Raw genomic sequence first — 22,583 nt, forward strand, 5'->3', positions numbered from 1 at the left:
CACGAGCACTACCGGCGTGTAACTGCTGACGTCCAGCAGCCAACTCCTCATTTGACGGTGACCACCAATCGTGGTACATAACGCAAGAGCCAGCAGACAACAGTGGTCATGTTCTCCCTACACAACAGTAACCTATTAAAATAAAGTTCCTCTCCTTCTCCCTTAAGTGACCAATGTAACCAGCTACCATTTCAAAATTATGACGTAATGGCATGCACAGTGAACAGTAACAACAATATAAAGGACACTGCATAGTTAGAATGCACCATTAGACTCAGAAGAAGGCTGCTGCAACTGTGGCTGAAACATTGGTTTTTCAGCAGGAGTAGTAGTAGTAGTAGTAGTAGTAGTAGTAGTAGTTTTTTTACATTGACATGGTAAAATACCCAGAAAACTTCTGTCGATATTGTGTGGGTTCTGCGGGTGGAATACCACTGTGGGAAGGGCGGGTAGGATATTCTATAGGACATTCTTCATTTCAGGACATTTATTTTATTTATTTATTTACATGCCAAGTTCCGTAGGACCAAATTGAGGAGCATATCTCAAAGATCATGGAACGTGTCAGCACATGAACTTACAATATAAAAGTAATAACACACAAAAATAAATGTTCAGGAACCTGAATGAAAATCAGTCCAGAAGTGTAAGTAAATGCTATCAGCAATACAATGAGAATCAGCTTAATTTTTCAAGTAACTCCTCGACAGAATAAGTGACCCATGAGGAAACTCTTCAGTTTTGATTTGAAAGCGCGTGGATTACTGCTAAGATTTTTGAATACGAGTGGCAGCTTATTGAAAATGGATGCAGCAGTATACTGCACACCTTTTTGCACAAGAGTTAAGGAAGTCCGATCCAAATGGAGGTTTGACTTCTGCTGAGTATTAACTGAGTGAAAGCTGCTTATTGTTGGAAATAAACTAATGTTGGTAACAAGAAATGACAATAAGGAATATACATATTGAGAGGCCAATGTCAAAATACCCAGACTCGTGAACAGAGGTCGACAAGAGGTTCGTGAACTCGCACCACTTATTGCTTGAACTGCCCATTTCTGAGCCAAAAATATCCTCCTAGAATGGGAAGTGTTACCCCAAAACATAATACCATACGACATAAGTGAATGAAAATAAGCAAAGTAGACTAATTTACGTGTCGAAGTATCACTTGCTTTCGATACGACATGACAAGTAGTTGAAACACTGGCAGAGAATGTGATTCAGTTGCTCCAGTCCTGGTTGGTAACGAGTCAAGAGAGGAATGCTCCTCTGTAACTGGTGGTGGGTCTTTGGGAGGTGGTGGATGACTGGAGAGGTAAGTCATGGGAGATCTGTTTCTTTATTAGGTTGGAAGGGTAATTATGATTTGTGAAGGCTTGAGAGGGACCATTGGTATGTTTCGAGAGGAACTGCTTGTCACTACAGGTATGGTGGCCGTGGCTGGCTAGGCTGTATGGAAGCAGGTGGCAGCTGTCGGAGTGCAGGTCTGGCTGGTGGTTTTTAGGTTCGATATGAATGGAGCTACTGACGTAACCATCTTTGAGGTGGAGGCCAACATTGAAGAATGTGGCTGGTTGGGTTGAGGAGGACCAGGTGAAGCGAATGGGGAGAAGGTGTTCAACTTCCGGAGGAATGTGGATAGCGTGTCCTCACCCTCAGTGCAGATCATGAAGTTGTCATCAGTGAATCTGAACTGGATCAGGGGTTAGGGATTCTTGGTGGTTAGGAAGGATTCCTCTAGATGGCCCATAAATAGATTGGCATAGGATGACCCCATATGGTCGACCATTTTCATACCCTAGGTTTGTTTGTGGGGGATGCCTTCAAGGGAGAAGTAATGGTGAGGATGTAGTTGGTCATGGTGACCAGGAAGCAAGCTGTAGGTTTGTAAAGTGCGGGCCATTGGGAAAGGTAGTGTTTAATAGTGGCTAGACTGTGGGCATTACGGTTGTTAGTATAGAGGGTGGTGGCAACAGTGGTGATGAGTGGGTTGCTATGTGGTAAAAGAACTGGAACTGGTGGATGAAATGGTTAGTATCTTTTACATGGGAGAGTAGATTGTGGGTAATAAACTGAAGGTGTTGGCCAATGAGAGCAGAGTGTCTTGTAGTGGGGACACAGTAAGCAGCCACAGTGTTTGTGGACTTAGAAAGCATGTGGGAGATGGGAGATACGAGTGAGGGGGGGGAGGATGGTAGGGGTAAGGAGGAGGAGGAGGGGAGAGAGAGAGAGAGAGTGTTTAGGAGAGACTGTAGATCGTATTGGATTTCTGGAATTGGATCACTGTGCTGTGGTTTGTAGGTGAATGAAGCTGCCAACTGGAGGAGTCTGTCAGGTTGTCCTTGTGGTTCAAAACAACAGTGGTGGAGCAGCAGGTAGGAATTATAGGTTTGGGATCAGATTTCAGGTGATGGTTTGCAGTTCTCTCTGTGAACGTAAAGTTAGTTCGCATGTAGAGGTATTTGGGGAATGATGGTGAGCAAGGTTTGAGGTTAAGAAATTCAGGAAAGTTAACAGTATGTGATTTGGGGCAATGGGGGTGGATCATGGTTGGAAGGAGGAGTGAACTGTGTTAGGCAGGGTTTAACATTAGTCTTTGGTTGTTTCTGATTGGTAGTGTTGGTGGCGAAAAAGTGTTTCCACTGTAGGGACTGGGAGAAGGAGAGAAAGTCTGTGACATGTCCAGCATGATTGAGTTTGAGAGTGGGGCCAAAGATAAGGTCTCTGGAGAGGACTGAGACTTCTGTAGGAGAAAAGGTTCATGACTGCGTTTTGTTTAGTTTCTGGATTCTGTATGGTGGTGGGACGAAGTTTTTCGTGGAATGATGAGAGTTGCCAGTTATTGAGTGCACTGTGATGGATATTGTGGATTGATGTGTTTAAACAGTCTTCATTTAACCCTGAAGGTCTTGCTGATCCTGGAGAGTCATCAGTGTCCTTATTATGAGAATACCATTTTCTTGCCATGCTCCTTTCGGTGACATTATCCCCCTACACAGTGCAAATGTTTTTGGCTGCCTCCGCTACTGCCATTCCTCTGAACGCAAACGGAAGAATATGTTAGAAATGTTCAAATTTCTCCTTTCATTTCCACTCTCCCGTCCCTGCCCCCTCCCTGGAGGGTTCACCCCTCTTTGGCAGGTTGGTGCTTGGTTACCACGGGGCCCCAGCCTTTGCAGCACCTTTCCCCTTCCGTGCTGCATGTCTATCCTCTTGCTGTTCTTTTTCCCCCTCCCATGGGGACATGTCTAGGGTGCATTTTGGGAATGTTTTGCATTCTGTAACTGACAAAGTACTGTCTCACCATTGTTTTTCACTCCCTTTTCCTTTCTTTGTTTCACTTCTCTCATTCCTCCACTTCAGTGTTTGAGGTTCTTCTTTTTCTTCTTCTTTCTCCCTGTGTGCTCCTGAAGGCCGGCCCACAAGTCTGACACACAACAGGTGACTGGGTAACGTGTAATTTCTAGCCCTGGGTTGACAGGTAGGGTTTGCACGTACCCCCGGTACAGGCCAGGCCCAGAGAGGGTTGATTGCCCGAGCTGTAAATTTCCCAAATTGACAGTTGGTCCCTCAGTCAGATGTGACCTGAGGTGTGAACAATCACCTAAGGCGGGTGCGCCCCCTTGTGAAAGGGTCTCCAGTTGGAAGGAGTGCACCATCGGAGACGCTGGCAATCGTGGGGAATTTCCTCACAATGAATCAATCATCTTCCCACTCAGCGTCTACAAAATGTAAACTTAATGAGGCTTACGATTCAAAGACGCTTCCCGGTGCACCGCAGTTCCTCGTGGTCTCACGTACTGAAGACAGTCCTTCACCAAGGTAAATTCCTTTATTATTCAGAAAGGTGTCAATGCAATTGCCAGCAATGTGAAATTCTACTCTCGTTTATGGAATGGCACTTCCCTTTTGGAGACCACTTCTGATTCTCAAACATGACATCTTCTTGCTGCCCTCACGTCTCCACAGTTACCCTGTTTGTGTCGAGGCCCATAAAACTTTGAATTCTTCCCGTAAGGTAATTTACACCAGCCTGCTTGAAGCAGAAATCCAATCTCACCTCTCTCATCAGGCTGTCATTTCTGTCCATCGTGTAATGAAAAAGGTGGCTACATCCTTTGACAGAATGGTACTTCCATCCAAGATCAAATCAGGCTATGAAATTATCACAGTCCAGCCGTACATTCCAAACTCGATGTGCTGCTACCTGTGTCATTCTTCCAACCACACTAGAACATCTTGTCGACACCCAGCCAAATATGTCACCTGTGGTAGGAATGCACATGAGGGCAATTATCCACTTCCTTCTCCCCATCACATCAACTGCAATGGCCACCGTGCTGCCAGCTCTCGGGGATTGTCCTGTGTATCTTGATCAGCAGGCTGTTCAAGAGATCGGGGTAAAGGAAAAGATCTCGCTCCGTGAAGGACGTACGATCTCCAGTTCAGCTGTGAGGTTGTGAAATGGCCCAGTGTCGAGGTAGCATCGCCATCGCCCCATCCGGCTGTGCAACAAACTGTCACTCTCGCCTCGAGGAGCTAAGCCACCAGCTACATAACTGGTAGGCTGGAAGGACAGAAGGACTACTCCAGTAAAGATTTCCTCTGTCCCCCCAGCCAAACGACACCCTAGTCTTCTTCTAACTGCAAAGGCTTGAAGAAGTCCACCGAATCGCAGATCCCTTTAGATGGTGTCACCAACGTGATACCTTAGTCCAGCCAGCCTCCGTGTCGCCGGTGCGCACCGACAACCGTTTTTTCGGCATTAGAGTGCACAGACCAACTGCACGAGCGAGCCGATGCTTCTGTGGACCCCATGAAGGCGGATCCTCCTGCCTCTGTGCTCTGCAGTAGTGACTCCTCCCTGGCTGTCACTCGGCAGCCACCCAGGTGACAACCCTAAATCTCTTCCTGACCGTGACTCTGCTCCAATGGAAAGTTTGCGACCTTCAGTTACATAAAGAGTGATTTACAGCTGATTTTAGCGTACAACTGCACCCTTACGGCGGCTTTGAGCTTTCACATTTCTTACCGATAGGTTTTGACCTTCCCTCTGAGTTCGGCATTCCTCCTGAAGTTGTCATAATGCTTATGTGGGATGACATTCATAGTCAACCGATCTCCCTGACTACCAATCTTCAAGCTGTTGCAGTTAGCCTTTTCCTTCCCCACCTGACTTTTTCCCTCTGTACCATTTATGTCCCTCTGTGTGTAACCAGGGGAGACTTCCGTCAGCTTATCAGGCGGCTACCTCCCCCATTTTTGCTACTCAGTGACTTTAATGTGCATCATCCCCTTTGAAGTTCTCCCAGAACCTGTCAGAGAGGTGCTCTCTTGGCTGAACTACTTAGCCAACTTAACCTCTTCTGCCTTAACAATTGAGCACCCATTTGGATCTATCGTTGTGCACTGCCTGGCTCGCCCCTCGTCTTCAGCTCGACCCCCCCCCGCCATCGTCCTCAGCTCGCCCCCCCCCCCCCCCGCCATCGTCCTCAGCTCGCCCCCCCCCCGCGCCATCGTCCTCAGCTCGCCCCCCCCCCCGCCATCGTCCTCAGCTCGCCCCCCCCCCCCCCGCCATCGTCCTCAGCTCGCCCCCCCCCCCGCCATCGTCCTCAGCTCGCCCCCCCCCGCCATCGTCCTCAGCTCGCCCCCCCCCCGCCATCGTCCTCAGCTCGCCCCCCCCCCCTGCCATCGTCCTCAGCTCGCCCCCCCCCCCCCCGCCATCGTCCTCAGCTCGCCCCCCCCCGCCATCGTCCTCAGCTCGCCCCCCCCCCCGCCATCGTCCTCAGCTCGCCCCCCCCCCCCGCCATCGTCCTCATCTCGCCCCCCCCCCGCCATCGTCGTCAGCTCGCCCCCCCGCCATCGTCGTCAGCTCGCCCCCCCGCCATCGTCGTCAGCTCGCCCCCCCGCCATCGTCGTCAGCTCGCCCCCCCGCCATCGTCGTCAGCTCGCCCCCCCGCCATCGTCGTCAGCTCGCCCCCCCCGCCATCGTCGTCAGCTCGCCCCCCCCGCCATCGTCGTCAGCTCGCCCCCCCGCCATCGTCGTCAGCTCGCCCCCCCCGCCATCGTCGTCAGCTCGCCCCCCCCGCCATCGTCGTCAGCTCGCCCCCCCCCGCCATCGTCCTCAGCTCGTCGCCCCCCCCCCCCCCCCCGCCATGGTCCTCAGCTCGTCGCCCCCCCCCGCCATCGTCCTCAGCTCGCCCCCCCCCGTCTCCAGCACGCCGCCTCCCCCCCCCCTCGTGTCCTTCACGCCAGCCCCCCCTCGTGTCCTTCACGCCAGCCCCCCCCTCGTGTCCTTCACGCCAGCCCCCCCTCGTGTCCTTCACGCCAGCCCCCCCTCGTGTCCTTCACGCCAGCCCCCACTCGTGTCCTTCACGCCAGCCCCCCACTCGTGTCCTTCACGCCAGCCCCCACTCGTGTCCTTCACGCCAGCCCCCACTCGTGTCCTTCACGCCAGCCCCCACTCGTGTCCTTCACGCCAGCCCCCACTCGTGTCCTTCACGCCGCCCCCCCCCTCGTCTGCGGCTCGCCGCGCCCCCCCCCCCCTCGTCTCCGGCTCGCCGCGCCCCCCCCCCCCTCGTCTCCGGCTCGCCGCGCCCCCCCCCCCTCGTCTCCGGCTCGCCGCGCCCCCCCCCCCTCGTCTCCGGCTCGCCGCGCCCCCCCCCCCTCGTCTCCGGCTCGCCGCGCCCCCCCTTCCGTCTCCGGCTCGCCGCGCCCCCCCCCTCCCGTCTCCGGCTCGCCGCGCCCCCCCCCTCCCGTCTCCGGCTCGCCGCCCCCCCCCCTCGTCTCCGGCTCGCCGCCCCACTCCCCCATCGTCACCGGCTCGCCGCCCCACTACCCCCATCGTCACCGGCTCGCCGCCCCCCCTCCCCCCTCGTCTCCAGCTCGCCGCCCCCCCTCCCCCCTCGTCTCCAGCTCGCCGCCCCCCCCTCCCCCCTCGTCTCCAGCTCGCCGCCCCCCCCTCCCCCCCTCGTCTCCAGCTCGCCGCCCCCCCTCCCCCCTCGTCTCCAGCTCGCCGCCCCCCCTCCCCCCTCGTCTCCAGCTCGCCGCCCCCCCTCCCCCCCTCGTCTCCAGCTCGCCGCCCCCCCCTCCCCCCTCGTCTCCAGCTCGCCGCCCCCCCTCCCGCCTCGTCTCCAGCTCGCCGCCCCCCCTCCCCCCTCGTCTCCAGCTCGCCGCCCCCCTCCCCCCCTCGTCTCCAGCTCGCCGCCCCCCCTCCCCCCTCGTCTCCAGCTCGCCGCCCCCCCTCCCCCCTCGTCTCCAGCTCGCCGCCCCCCCCTCCCCCCTCGTCTCCAGCTCGCCGCCCCCCCCTCCCCCCTCGTCTCCAGCTCGCCGCCCCCCCCTCCCCCCTCGTCTCCAGCTCGCCGCCCCCCCTCCCCCCTCGTCTCCAGCTCGCCGCCCCCCCTCCCCCCTCGTCTCCAGCTCGCCGCCCCCCCTCCCCCCCCGTCTCCAGCTCGCCGCCGCCCCCCCCCCGTCTCCAGCTCGCCGCCGCCCCCCGTCTCCAGCTCGCCGCCGCCCCCCCCGTCTCCAGCTTGCCGCCCCCCCCCTTCGCCTCCAGCTCGCCGCCCCCCCCCTTCGCCTCCAGCTCGCCGCCCCCCCCTTCGCCTCCAGCTCGCCGCCCCCCCTTCGCCTCCAGCTCGCCGCCCCCCCCTTCGCCTCCAGCTCGCCGCCCCCCCCCTTCGCCTCCAGCTCGCCGCCCCCCTCCCCCCTCGTCTCCAGCTCGCCGCCCCCCCCTCCGCCCTCGTCTCCAGCACGCCGGCCCCCCTCCCCCCCGTCCCCCTCGTCTCCAGCCCGCCGGCCCCCCTCCCCCGTCCCCCTCGTCTCCAGCCCGCCGCCCCACTCCCCCCTCGTCCGAGGCCGCCGCCCCCCTCCCTCACCCCCCTCGTCTCCAGCCCGCCGCCCTCTTTCCCCCCTCGTCTCCAGCCCGCCGCCCTCTTTCCCCCCTCGTCTCCAGCCCGCCGCCCTCTTTACCCCCTCGTCTCCAGCCTCCAGCCCTCCGCCCTCTTTCCCCCCTCGTCTCCAGCCTCCAGCCCGCCGCCCTCTTTCCCCCCTCGTCTCCAGCCTCCAGCCTCTTTCCCCCCTCGTCTCCAGCCCGCCGCCCTCTTTCCCCCCTCCCCCGGCCCCCTCGTGTGCAGCTCGCCGCCCCCCTCCCCCATCGTCTCCAGCCCGCCGTCCCCCCCTCCCCCCTCGTCTCCAGCCCGCCCCCCCTTCCCCCCTCACCCCCCTCCCCCCTCGTCTCCAGCCCGCCGCCTCCCCCTCCCCCCTCGTCTCCAGCCCGCCGCACCCCCTCCCCCGTCGTCTCCAGCCCGCCGCACCCCTCCCCCCTCGCCTCCAGCGGTCCATTCTTTCTGACACTTACTCGAGCCACCATTTCCCGTGTGCTATCAGTTTGCTGACTCCAAGCCCATTCGCGTGCACGCCCGAAATGGCAGCTTCCTTAGGATGACTGGTAGTTTTACTCTTCCCTGGCTACTTTCGAACAAGATTTCCCCAATTGTGATGACCAGGTGGAGTATCTTACAAACATCATCCTTACCGCTGCAGAACATTCCAGTCTTATTTACCACGACCTTTGTGCTTAACACGTACATCCGGATCTGGGCAGAGGGCACATTTTGCGGACACTGGCAGTAAGCCATCATAATACCCAGAACTAAGCCTGGTAAGGACAAAAACCTTGTAGCTACTGCCCCATCTCTCTTAACAGCTGCATTTGCAAGGTGATGGAACATATGATTCGTGCCCAACTGGTATGGTGGCTAAGGTCTCGCAATTCACAGGCTAATGCACATTGTGGATTTCTAGTGTGACGTTCTGCAGTTGACCATCTTGTTGCTTTGTCCATCCATGTGACTTATGGTTTTCTGTGGAAATCCCAGACTGTGGCAGTGTTCTTCAATTTAGAGAAGACCTAAGACACCTGCTGGGAGCTGGTAACCTCTGTACTCTTTACACATGGGGCTTTTGTGGCTGCCTGCCCTATTTCCTTCAGGTATTTTTAAAAGACCAAATGTTGTAATCACGAACCCAACCAACTCGCACATGCGCGCCCAGACCGTGACATCGCTGGCCACAGTTCCTGTTGCAGCCGTCAGCATCTCAGGGCGTTACCGCCGACGGAAGAGGTCGCACCATGGCTGAGATAGGGTCTGCAGCACCCTCTGCCTTTTGTATATAAGGAGCGCTGGCCCCAAGACAGTCTACTGTCGATTGTCCATTTCTAGCCTTTCATGGAGTTTATAGCGGAGCCTGAGTCGAAACAAGGCCCCCGGAGTAGACAACATTCCATTAGAACTACTGACGGCCTTGGGAGAGCCAGTCATGACAAAACTCTACCAGCTGGTGAGCAAGATGTATGAGAGAGGCGAAATACCCTCAGACTTCAAGAAGAATATAATAATTCCAATCCCAAAGAAAGCAGGTGCTGACAGATGTGAAAAAGATCAGTTTGGATTCCGTCGAAATGTTGGAACACGTGAGGCAATACTGACCTTACGACTTATCTTAGAAGAAAGATTAAGAAAAGGCAAACCTACGTTTCTAGCATTTGTAGACTTAGAGAAAGCTTTTGACAATGTTGACTGGAATACTCTTTTTTCAAATTCTAAAGGTGGCAGGGGTAAAATACAGGGAGCGAAAGGCTATTTATAATTTGTACAGAAACCAGATGGCAGTAATAAGAGTCGAGGGGCATGAAAGGGCAGCAGTGGTTGGGAAAGGAGTGAGACAGGGTTGTAGCCTCTCCCCGATGTTATTCAATCTGTATATTGAGCAAGCAGTAAAGGAAACAAAAGAGAAATTTGGAGTAGGTATTAAAATTCATGGAGACGAAGTAAAAACTTTGAGGTTCGCCGATGACATTGTAATTCTGTCAGAGACGGCAAAGGACTTGGAAGAGCAGTTGAACGGAATGGACAGTGTCTTGAAAGGAGGATATAAGATGAACATTAACAAAAGCAAAACGAGGATAATGGAATGTAGTCAAATTAAATCGGGTGATGCTGAGGGAATTAGATTAGGAAATGAGACACTTAAAGTAGTAAAGGAGTTTTGCTATTTAGGAAGTAAAATAACTGATGATGGTCGAAGTAGAGAGGATATAAAATGTAGACTGGCAATGGCAAGGAAAGCGTTTCTGAAGAAGAGAAATTTGTTAACATCGAGTATAGATTTAAGAATCAGGAAGTCATTTCTGAAAGTATTTGTTTGGAGTGTAGCCATGTATGGAAGTGAAACATGGACAATAACTAGTTTGGACAAGAAGAGAATAGAAGCTTTCGAAATGTGGTGCTACAGAAGAATACTGAAGATAAGGTGGATAGATCACGTAACTAATGAGGAGGTATTGAATAGGATTGGGGAGAAGAGAAGTTTGTGGCACAACTTGACAAGAAGAAGGGATCGGTTGGTAGGACATGTTTTGAGGCATCAAGGGATCACAAATTTAGCATTGGAGGGCAGTGTGGAGGGTAAAAATCGTAAAGGGAGACCGAGAGATGAGTACACTAAGCAGATTAAGAAGGATGTAGGTTGCAGTAGGTACTGGGAGATGAAGCAGCTTGCACAGGATAGAGTAGCATGGAGAGCTGCATCAAACCAGTCTCAGGACTGAAGACAACAACAACATAGCGGAGCCATTGCAGTGTAATATTTGATATTGTATTCGACTAGGCTCAGTACAAAGATTACTCTTGGATATTACTTGGACTTGTATTGCTGGTGCACGTTTTGTCAGGAATAAAGATAAGTTATCTCTTCATTCTAGCTGGCACAATTCTTGTCATTATTTTTCGGCCAACAGACATAGCCAAATCCTGGCCACTACCCACGCTTTATACAATTTGTGGTGGCTGCCCCAAACGACCCGCCGAAGGCCTTGGGTTTGGGAGCCGTCAAAACCAAGTTTTCAAGGTGTGTGTGGGATCTGCCTTGGCGGACACCCTTATCCAGGAAAAGGTGTGCCTCAGGGTTCCAGCCTGAGCGTCATCCTCTTTGCTATTACCATTAACGCTGTAGTGATCTGTCTCCCACCACACATCTCTGGCTCCCTTTTTGTTGACGATTTTGCCATCTACTTCAGTTCTCCACGGACCTGCCTCACTTAGTGGCGTCTCCAGTACCGTCTTGATTATCTTCACTCCTGGAGCACCAACAATGGCTTTAGCTTTTCCACTGACAAAACCGTCTGTATGAATTTCTGGCGGCACAAATGGTTTCTCCCACCATCTTTACAGCTTGGGTCTGTTGCCCTTCTGTTTGTTGAAACTATGAAATTCCTGGGGCTCATGCTCAATAGGAAACTCCCGTCGTCCTCCCACATGTTTCACCTGGCAGCCTAGTGTACTCGGTTCCTCAGTGTCTTGTGTGTCCTCAATGGTACTTCCTAGCATGCAGATCGAACCAGCTTTCTCAATTTGTACCGGTCCCTTGTCTTTTCGAAACTCGACTATTGGTGCTTTGTTTGTGCAGCTGAACGTCCATCCCTCTTACGTCATCTCAACACTATCCACCATTGTGCCCCCTGTTTGGCCATGGGCACCTTTTACTCTGGACCAGTTGAGAGTCTGTATGCTGAAGCTACTGAACTACTACTGTCTTACTGCCGTGACTTTTTCCTCAGCAGGTATGCATGCCATTTGTCTGCCATGTGTGGCCATCCATCCTATGCCGCCTCCTAGGCAGAAGAAACTAATGCTCCAAGTCCGAAAACAATTTATTTGAATGTTCAATTAACCAAAACAAATTCTCCAAGTATAACACCAAAGTAAAACAGTGATCCGTCTTCGAATCACAGCTACATACAAGAATAATATAGAAAACAACAGAAATAATTTCCTACTAGTCTCCGCCAGAGACTTCTCCGATATACCGAGCCTAATCCAAGAGATCAGTGAGAAGATCCAAGCCATGCTGCCGGGGCGGCAGCTATCCACATCTGCTGGCGCTCGATGAACTGACGATGTGCGGCCGAGCGCCGGCCTTTATAGCGCTTCGGCGGAAGAGTACCTCAGAACTATTTTCCATCACGTGGTTAGACATGTGAAAATAGTTCCGGGATCTGCAGTGACCTCTTCCTTATGTTTATGTGGGCCGGTAGTGGCCCCTGATGGCCGCCGGTGTCTTTGCTGTGTCTTTGCTGTGTTGTTGTTGTTGTTGTTGTTGTGGCCGTTCATCAATATTCGCTGTCAGTTGTGTAGTGCTTCAGTGTGCCTGCAAAGCAGGCAACCTGTGGCTGCAGGCTGTCAGTTTGGTTGCTGATACTATAGGCGCAGTGATGTCTGGTGGAGAAGGCCACAGCACTGGTCATGTTGGTCTGCCAGGAAATGCTGCTGCCAAGGCTGCAGTCCTCGTACCTCAGCCCACAAGATCCTATATTCCCTCCAATGATCTGTGTTGGCGTCTGTCAGGAGGTGGTGTCCCTTTGGCATCACCAGTGCTCCTCCCTTCACGGGAATAAGCTCAGACTTATTAAGCCTCTCCTGGCGGCTTGGACGACCTCCTCTTGTCTCTCCTGCTAGGAGGAGATAATTTTTACTAGGCTGCATATTGGGCAGTGCCTTTTTAGCCATCATCATTTGATAAGTGGCGCACCCCACCACAATGTACACATTGTGCCCAAGTTTTAACTGTATTCCACTTCCCGATGGAATGTCCATTTTTTAACCTTTTTATGTTCCTGCTGTAGCATGGAGAGCTGCATCAAACCAGTCTCAGGACTGAAGGCGGCAACAACAACAACAACAACAACATGTTTCTGCTTGGGTTTGCTGTCTTATTTATCGGCCGTTTTAGCAAATGACATGCGGGCTGTTGAACACATCTTACTTTATATCTGCCAAAGCAATATGGCGAAGGCCATTTAATTTTTAGTTTTGGACCTTCATTTCAGTATGGTGTCTCATTTTAGCCCTTTTTCCACGTGCCTGTTCTTAGCTGTCTTCTATTATGTCAATAGGGACTGACACACAGTCGTTTTTTAACTCTTCTCTGTCTTTGTGTTCTATAGTTTTGACATGGGCTTATATGATACCAGTTGTTTCTAGCGTCCTGAAGCAAAACAAAGCCAACACATCTCCACTCCCTATCTCCAATTGACAACATGTAAACTCTAATAGCGACAGTGAAATACAAATAAAAAATGACAATCAATAAATATACCCATAGTAACTGAAATACCAACAAGCAAAACTAAAACACTACCAACTTGTGAACCAACCCAATACATTGTGTATTGCAAAGTAAGTGGTGCCCCCTCCCCTTTTCCTGTAAAACTGAAGCTTTAAACGATGTCTCTTCAGAAATGACAGAGGTTCACAGATGATGACATAGGCATCAAAACATATAAGAGTAAAGGAAAAGGGATGAAGGAAAATGGAGATTTAAAGAAAAAGTTGTAAGAGCGTTGTTGCACATTTTTTAAAGGTCAGTTGAGCTTGAGCTGTTACTAAACTAAAGTGAAGATCAAGATTTTCAGTGTTCCTATTCCTGTCTGTCACAGAGCAACAGGAGAACAGGATTTACACTAATCCGTTGTTTGTGGAAAGTTGTGTACAGAAAGTAGCGTGGTCGTCACTGATAAGTAGTTGAACAGTGCTCTGTAAACTGATATGGCAATACAAGGTGGGGAAAAGAAGGGGATAAGTTCAACGTGTAGATTTAAAGTTAATGTTGAATAAATAATAATGAAATGATAATTAAATGGACACCCTAGCTGCAAACGGGCATTGATGTACTTCATTGGGGACATGTTGAAAATGTGTGCCTTGACCGGGACTCGAACCCGGGATCTCCTCCTTACATGGCAGATGCTCTATCCATCTGAGCCACTGAGGGCACAGAGGATAGTGCGACTGCAGGGACGTATCCTTGCACGCTTCCCGTGACACCCACATCCCAACATGTCCACACCACTACATTCGTAGTGCGCCTAATAAATGTTTTCCCATCATACTCATTACTCGTGGCAGATTAATCTACAAAGTCCCATACAAGTTCAGGCATAGCGTGTGCATCATGTATAGTAAATAATAATGTTGGGCCTAGTGAAAAACGAGAGCAATCGGTACGTCCTTTGAAGTGCAATGTCATATGTTACATAAGTGGCAATAGGGATATTTTTTTATTTTTCAGTTGTAGTTGTTGATCATATGCTTTGTTTATAATGTCAGTATGTTGTTCTTTGAAACTGTCAGATTAAAACTGTATGCTAGACTGGGATTTGAACCTTTGCCTTTCTTGGACAAGTCCCTGTGTGTGTGTGTGTGTGTGTGTGTGTGTGTGTGTGTGTGTGTGTGTGTCCAAGTCCAAATGTTTATTTATTTGAACATCAGTTTGTTCCTTTCAGTATATGTAGGAGAGATCCATAAGATAACCACATCCCCCAGAACCCTCAAAGTGCCAGAAGTCTGGAGGCAGACACACAACAGCAACATGGCATCAGAATCAGAGTGCAGAGGCGGGTGTCTCGTGACTGCTGAAGAAATCGCAGAGTATCGGAGCTGTGAGATGCTTGAAGCTCCTGCTTCCACTGTCACTTCTGTTTCACGAGATGACAGTGACACAATTCCCCAGTCGTATGTGTCTGCTACTAATTTGAACACACAGCAATCAGAAACTGCAGTTTCCTACAAGGCTGAGAGAGTAGCGCACGGCACGGGCGCCTGGCACTTGAGCATCGATGACTTGCCCGATGTTATACTGATAAAGATATTCTCTCACCTGTCTTTCAGAGAGCTAGTAGATGTGGTGCAGAAAGTGTGCTGTCGTTGGAAAATGTTGTCCCAAGAAGCGGAGTTGTGGACTGATATGGAATTCCGTATCAAGTAAGAAATCTACTAATATATAAAATGTGTGTTGTGCAATTGTTTGGCATTAAATTTGCTAGTGTATCTTTACTTTCATTAGTCTAAAATGGATGTGGAAAAACTTGGATTCGAAAGCACTGTCAGCTCAGCTTAAATTATTGGAATATTTTGATTTTGTTTTCAGAATGTATTCCACTTTTAGAATCGTGTACCAGTGCCAAAATTTATTTTGTATTCGGCGTATTTTTTGATTGACTTTGTGTTGTGTAAACATTATTGTGATACTTAATGTGTAGGTCCTATTAATGAAAAACTTTTTTTCTTGATTATTAATCTTCTGGCCCATGTCACCTCTTAACTGAGGTTAACTGTAAACTTATACTTTAAGAATAAAAATGAATTTTTCTCAGAATGCAATTATCTGATGTTCAGTGTTTTTTTATATGATAACATGATAGATTTCGAGGCCACTAGCCTGTTCGTCTGATGTGCTGGTACACATTAAAGCGTTCATATAAGCTAGTCCATACAAATTACCATCACATTACTTACTGATAATATGTTTAAACTTAATTTATTGCTTCTGTTCATGAGATTAATGAATGTCTTTTTTTCCAAAATATCAGTAAAATTAACAATTTCATATAGTCTAGCTTACAGCTATTTATACAATGGTACTGTCCAGTTACATTTGTTGATTATCATCTAATAGTGTTCACATTTTATTTCAACCTGTCATTAAGGTGTGTGTGTGTGTGTGTGTGTGTGTGTGTGTGTGTGTGTGTGTGTGTTCCTTCATGTCTCCTGTACTTGTTCATGTACCTATTCATTTTTATCACTCTTTGCCCCATTCTTATCCTGATGAAGTTTTAGAAAATTCTGAAGGAGTCTACAATCAGGTGTAGCAACTGAAGTGTTATCTGGTGCAAATAATGAGTGTGTTTCAAAATTCATGTTACACAGTTTTAGATGTTGTAGAGGGGGTCTTAGAAGAAAAAGTTTTATGCAGGAACTCATGTCCAGAAACATCATCCAGTAACATCATCCAGTGAAGCTGGAGAGCATCAAAGTACAGGGTGCCTGCACCAGTAAATGTATGCCTACAGTATTCAGGGTGATTCCATGATAATGTTGCAGGCTTTCTAGGATGAATGTGAAGGATAAATGTACATTTGAGGTATTCTACATCTACATACATACTTTGCAGTCCACCATACGATGGGAGGTGGAGGATACCTCATACCACAACTAGCATCTTCTCTCCCTGTTCCACTCCCAAACAGAATGAGGGAAAAATGACTGCCTATATGACTCTGTACAAGCCCTAATCTCTCTTATCTTTGTGGTCTTTCTGTGAAACAAGAGTTGGCACCAGTAAAATTGTATTGCAGTCAGCCTCAAATTCTGGTTCTCTAAATTTCTTCAGTAGCGAGTCACGAAAAGAATGCCTCCTTTCCTCCAGAGACTCCCACCCGAGTTCCTGAAGCATTTCCGTAACACTCGCGTGATGAACAAACCTACAAGTAACAAATCTAGCAGCCCGCCTCTGAACTGCTTCTATGTCCTCCCTCAATGTGACCTGATAGGGATCCCAAACGCTCGAGCGGTACTCAAGAATAGGTCGTATTAATGTTTTATAAGCAGTCTCCTTTACAGATGAACCACATCTTCCCAAAATTCTACCAATGAACCGAAGAAGACTATCCACCTTCCCCACAACTGCCATTACATGCTTGACCCACTTCATATCACTCTGCAATGTTATGCCCAAATATTTAATCGACGTGACTGTGTCAAGCGCCACACTACTAATGGAGTATTCAAACATTACAGGATTCTTTTTCCTATTCATCGGCATTAATTTATATTTATCTATATTTAGAGTTAGCTGCCTTTCTTTACACCAATCACAAATCCTTTCCAAGTCATCTTGTGTTCTCCTACAGTCAGTCAACGATGACACCTTCCCATACACCACAACTTCATTAGCAAACAGCCACACATTGCTATCCACCCTATCCAAAAGATCATTTATGTAGATAGAAAACAGCAGACCTACCACACTTCCCTGGGGCACTCCAGATGATACCCTCACCTCCGATGAACACTCACCATCGAGGACAACATACTGGGTTCTATTTCTTAAGAAGTCTTCGAGCCTCTCACATATTGGTACCTGTACCGGAAACAAACGAGTTGAAAGCTATAAGCGAAAACTGTTCTGATACCTCTTGACAGTGGAATACATTTAGTAGTATGGTCGTTGGTAAGATTGTAGGGTAGGCAACTTCTAGAGGTGGTACTATGGACCAAACCAAGAAAAAATGTCCAATGAATACAGGCTCCAAAAAGCATATTTGAGGAGCTATGAGCACTTGTTCATCTTTACTGTTGTCAAGTACACCTCCTCTATTGAACAACTGCTCACAGCTCTTGAGATATGCATTTTACAGCCCATGTTCACTGGACATTTTTTCTTCTGTTGCCCCATACTACCACCTCCAAAGGTTGCCTAGCCTACATTCTTAGCAACAGTACCAGTACATGTATTCCACTGTCAGAGGTATCAGAACAGTTCTCTCTTCCAACTTTTGACTTGTTCGCTTCCGATACAGGGATCCTTACCTCAACTTGATACATTTATCCTTCTACATGATCCTAAAAAGTTCGTATCATCATCACAGAATCACCCTGTATATACATACATTTACAGGTGCTGACACTTGTAACTTTGATGCTCTGTAGCATCATTGGATTATATTTCGGGCATGGGTTCCTTTTTAAAAAGCAATCTACTAAGTCCCCTCTACAACCTCGCAATATGAATTGTGAAACACCCTGTATATAAAAGTCTGGAAGAGTTGAATATTTAAGCAAGATGTCACTTTTGCGCAGTGATGCTATAAGCCAGTAGGGCTTTGAAACTTCCTGACAGATTAAAACTGTGTGCCGGACCGACGCTTGGGATCTTTGCCTTTTGAGGGCAAGTGCTCTACCAACTGAACTACCCAAGCACGACTCGCAACCTCTCCTCACAGCCTCAATTCTGCCAATACCTCGTCTCTTACCTTCCAAACTTCACAGAAGCTCTTCTGCGAACCTGCAGAACTAGCGCTCCTGGAAGAAAGCATATTGCGGAGACATGGCTTAGCCGCAGCCTAGGGGATGTTTCCAGAATGAGATTTTCACTCTGCAGCGGAGTGTGTGCTGATATGAAACTTCCTGACAGATTAAAACTGTGTGCGGGACTGAGACTCGAACTCGGGTCCTTTGTCTTTCGCGGACAGGTGCTCTACCAGAATTGAGGCTGTGAGGATGAGCCGAGCTTGGGTAGCTCAGTTGGTTGAGCATTTGCCCACGAGAGGCAAAGGTCCCGAGTTAGTCTCGGTCCGGCGCACAGTTTTAATCTGTCAGGAAGTTTCAATCAGTACACACTCTGCTGCAGAGTGAAAATCTCATTCAGTAGGGCTTTGCTTTTCATAGTCTGTTAATTCAGATTCTTCAGTATCTCTGTGATGCTCTCTCATGAATCAAAGAAATCTGTTGGTCCTGTTTGGTGTACAGCTTCCACTCACTTGAGCAATATTTCAGAACCGGTCGCACAGATGGCATGTAAGCAGTCTCTTTTTGATTGCACTTCCCCAGTACTCTACCGATAAACTGATGTCTACCACCTTAATTTCAGACAACTGCCTCATCTGCAAAAAAAGTCTGAAGTTACTGTTACTATTGTCTGCCAGGTCATTAATATACGACACGAACAGCAAGGGTCACAAAACTCGTCCCTGGGGCACACCCAAAGTTACTTCTACATCTGACGATGACTCTTCATCCAGTGTGACATACTGTGTCTGCCATACCAAAAAGTCCTCAATCCAGTTACAAATTTCATTTGATACCCCATATGAACAAAGTTTTGACAGTAAGCATAGGTGTGGTACTAAGTCAAATACTTTCAGGAAATCAAGAAATACTGCATTCATACAGCTTCCTTGATCCAAAGCTTTCATGTAAGAAAAGTGGAAGTTGGGTTCACATAATCAAAGATTTCGGAATCCGTGCTTGTTGCAATGGAGCAAGTCATTCTGTTAGAGATACATAATTTTGTTTGAGCTCAGGATATGTTCTGACGGTCTACAACAAATCACTGTCAAGGTTATTGGGTGGTTGTGTTGTGGATCACTTCTGCTGCCCTTCTTGTAGACAGGTATGGCCTATGCCTCCTTCCAAGAACCGGACACAAGTTCCCCCCTCCCCCTCGCCCCCCCTCAAACGAATCTATGGTAAATTATAGTTAGAAAAGGAGCTAACTCAGCTGCAAATTCAAATAGAATCTAATAAAGATTCCATTGGCCCCTGAATCTTTTTTTGGTTTAAACAATTTCAGCTGTTTCTCATTGCCACTGATGCTGATATACCGAGAAAGGTGGCGCAGTGGTTAGCACACTGGACTCGCATTCGGGAGGACGACAGTTCAATCCCGTCTCCGGCCATCCTGATTTAGGTTTTCTGTGATTTCCCTAAATCGCTTCAGGCAAATGCCGGGATGGTTCCTTTGAAAAGGCATGGCTGATTTCCTTCCCCATCCTTCGCTCACCCGAGCTTGCGCTACGTCTCTAATGACCTTGTTGTCGACGGGATGTTAAACACTAATCTCCTCCTCCTCCTCCTCCTCCTCCTCCTCCTCCTCCTCCTCCTCACTGATGCTGATACTAACATCACTCACCTTTTCAGTGGGTCAGCGATTAAATTGGGGTAAATCTCCTGGGGGCCTTTGTAAAGGAACGTTTGAAAACTCAGTTCAGCACTTCAGCTTTTGCTTTGCTACTCTGTTTCAGTCCCTGTCTCATTTGTTAGGGATTGGCACCTTTGGTGCCACTAACATCCTTTCATATGACCAGAATTTCTTTGGGTTTTGTGAACGGTTATTTGGCATGCTATAACACACAAAGCAGTTGATTACCCCAGTCTGTGTAAGTCAGCTGGAGTTCTTGCCGATTCTGTTACACAAGTGGCAGCATAATGCACCTAATATGAAAAAGTATGTTTTTGTTGGTGTCCAGATACTTTTGATCACTCAGTGTATGTTGTTACTTGTTGTAACCACCTCCTCAAGGTGATTGTGCTGACTATCACATAAATCTCAGTGGGTTTGCGAATAACATTTAAGAGAATGAGATTTTCACTCTGCAGCGGAGTGTGCGCTGATGTGAAACTTCCTGGCAGATTAAAACTGTGTGCCCGACCGAGACTCGAACTCGGGACTTTTGCCTTTCGCAGGCAGATTTTCACTCTGCAGCGGCTCTGCCAGATGTAAAGCTGTGATTACTGGGCGCGAGTCGTGCTTCGGTAGCTCAGTTGGTAGAGCACTTGCCTACAAAAGGCAAAGGTCCCGAGTTCGAGTCTCGGTCGGGCATACAGTTTTAATCTGCCAGGAAGTTTAACTTTTAAGAGCCTTTCCTTTTGTTGCCATGTGAAAGAGCCAGTGGTTCTGAAAGTTAATGGTCATGTTTATCCTTCCAATTTCTTTCTTGTTTTTTTTTTTTTAATTTCTGTCTGTGTTTGTAATTGTTTAGTTTTTCTATCTTGTTTGCTTCTGGTTTAATGTGTGATGTAACTTTGATTATTGACACTTAGAAGATGCGACAAACCCAGTAAAGAGACAGCCTACATTACACTTCTCTGTCCTCTGCTGGAATATTGCTGCGCTATGTGAGATCCTTACCAGGTAGGGTTGATGGAGGATATTGAAAAAGTGCAAAGAAGGGCAGCTCGTTTCGTGTTATCACGCAATAGGAGTGAGAGTGTCACTGATATGATACACGAGTTGGGGTGGCAATCACTCAAACAAAGATGGTTTTCTTTGCGGCTAGATCCATTTACGAAATTTCAATCACCAACTTTCTCTTCCGAATGTTAAAATATTTTGTTGACACCCACCTACATAGGGAGAAATTATCATCATAATAAAATAAGAGAGATCAGAGCTCGAACGGAAAGATTTAGCTGTTCCTTTTTCCTACGCGCCATTCGAGAGTGGAATGGTAGAGAAGTAGTATGAAAATGGTTTGATGAACCCTCTGCCAGCCACTTAAGGGTGAATTGTAGAGTAACCATGCACATGTAGATGAATCTAAATGCAGGCTGGTGCAGTGTGTTGACAATTTGAAGAGAAGCTGACTTTCCCACACGTTAGTCTCCATTGTACAATGCAAATTCCTTTTACTTATTTCCATATATTATGAAGCACAATTGTTACAGTAATAGCAAACTCGTAATTTAAAAAACGACAAAATATATTGGAGAGAGAATGCATTATATTTGCAGAAATGACAAGTGGCTGGAATATTGTATTGCTTTTAATCATTTTCTTCTTTAATCGCATGTACTTCAAACGTAATTTACTATCACATATATGATACTTTAACACATTGAGCAACTTGCTTCGGCCATACAAAGACCATAGCCAATCAGAGAACAACAGCCATCAAAGTTTGTAGATGCTAAACACACCTTTCACTGTCTTAACACTACCTAATGCTGACTGAAGCAGCTACGTTCCCTCTTGATGTCAAAAATACGTTATATTTCGAGAGTCCATCTTCCAGTACCCTCTAGAACCGGTTTAGTCTAAATTAGAATTAACATGGCTGTCTTAATTGAAATTGTTTTTCAGATTTAATTTATACATTGTTTTCTGAAAATAATTATTCAAGTGAAGAATTATAGCCTTCATGATTAACAACAATGGTTGATGAAGATTTTGATATGAAAAATAGCTTCCTGTTATTTTATAGAATAGATTTTATTTTTGATAGTAAAATTAGAGAAATTATAACTGAAGACAGAAATTTTGTTTGCATGAAGAATCATAACATTCTTATATGTATTGGAAATTTGTTTTAGATCTTTTAAGTTGACAAATGTGATTACTAATTTTCATGGTACAAGATTGATATTACGAAATAGATCAGCATGAATAATAAAAATATATTAATAGGAAAATAGTTTTTTTGGCAAGAAGATACATTCAAATATACCTACAGATGAGAAATATATTATTTAAGTCAGAAAATTAACCCAAATCTGGACAGCATTTATACAGATCAAAAATTTTGGTTAACTTGTGAAAGCTCTGGGGAAACTAGGTTCATTACACTGTCAGCATATTACTGTGTGACAGGTACAGCAGTGATTACGATGACATGTGGAAGGGTGTAAAGACTGACGGGGAGGCAATACGGACTTTCTGCGATCTCCCGAACTTGCGTAATGTTCGCGTGTTTCGCCCTGCCAAATCCCGTGTTTTCCGTGCGCTCTACAACAGGTGTCGCAGACTGTCGACGCTGCGCCTGCACGCCGCACAGAAGCTCAGCTACTCGGTAAGTGTCACGGTGCTGACGGTCAATATTGGAGGCTCTCTCTTTTGTTTACCTTTTTAGGGTCCCGTGCCTCAGTTGGTAAAAATGGAACCCTTATAGGATTGTCTTGTTGTCTATCTGATGGTTAAAAACCCTTTTTCTCAGGAAAGTGTAGACATATAAAGTTGAAATTTCTGTCTTGTACTAAGACAGAGTACGTGAATGAACTTGGCCCCCCCTTCTTGGAGCGGTGTACCGTAGGTCTCTAGAAGAGCGTAGCGTTCCAAACGATTGGAAAAGGGCACAGGTCATCCCCGTTTCAAGAAGGGACGTCGAACAGATTTGCACAACTATAGACCTATATCTCTAACATTGATCAGTTGTAGAATTTTGGGACACGTATTATGTTAGAGTATAAT

At 48.0% G+C, this 22,583-nt stretch overlaps 1 protein-coding gene and 1 non-coding gene across 6 annotated transcripts in view; both read left to right on the forward strand.

Moving 5' to 3' along the window:
• LOC126293502 (uncharacterized) overlaps positions 1-22,583 on the forward strand; it is a 101,773-nt gene that overhangs the window by 5,132 nt on the left and 74,058 nt on the right. For 4 of the 5 annotated variants that reach the window (XM_049986753.1, XM_049986752.1, XM_049986756.1 and 1 more), the window contains 2 exons: positions 14,344-14,821; positions 21,987-22,185. In XM_049986753.1, coding sequence (XP_049842710.1) covers positions 14,344-14,821; positions 21,987-22,185 — 677 coding nt within the window. The remainder of the gene's footprint in view (positions 1-14,343; positions 14,822-21,986; positions 22,186-22,583) is intronic. The other variant, XM_049986755.1, reaches the window with a different exon arrangement.
• Positions 20,146-20,220, forward strand: Trnal-caa (transfer RNA leucine (anticodon CAA)). The gene has a single exon. It is a non-coding gene; the product is annotated as a tRNA-Leu (tRNA).

This window comes from Schistocerca gregaria, chromosome 10 (genome assembly GCF_023897955.1).
Source record: "Schistocerca gregaria isolate iqSchGreg1 chromosome 10, iqSchGreg1.2, whole genome shotgun sequence".
Classification (NCBI taxonomy): domain Eukaryota; kingdom Metazoa; phylum Arthropoda; class Insecta; order Orthoptera; family Acrididae; genus Schistocerca; species Schistocerca gregaria.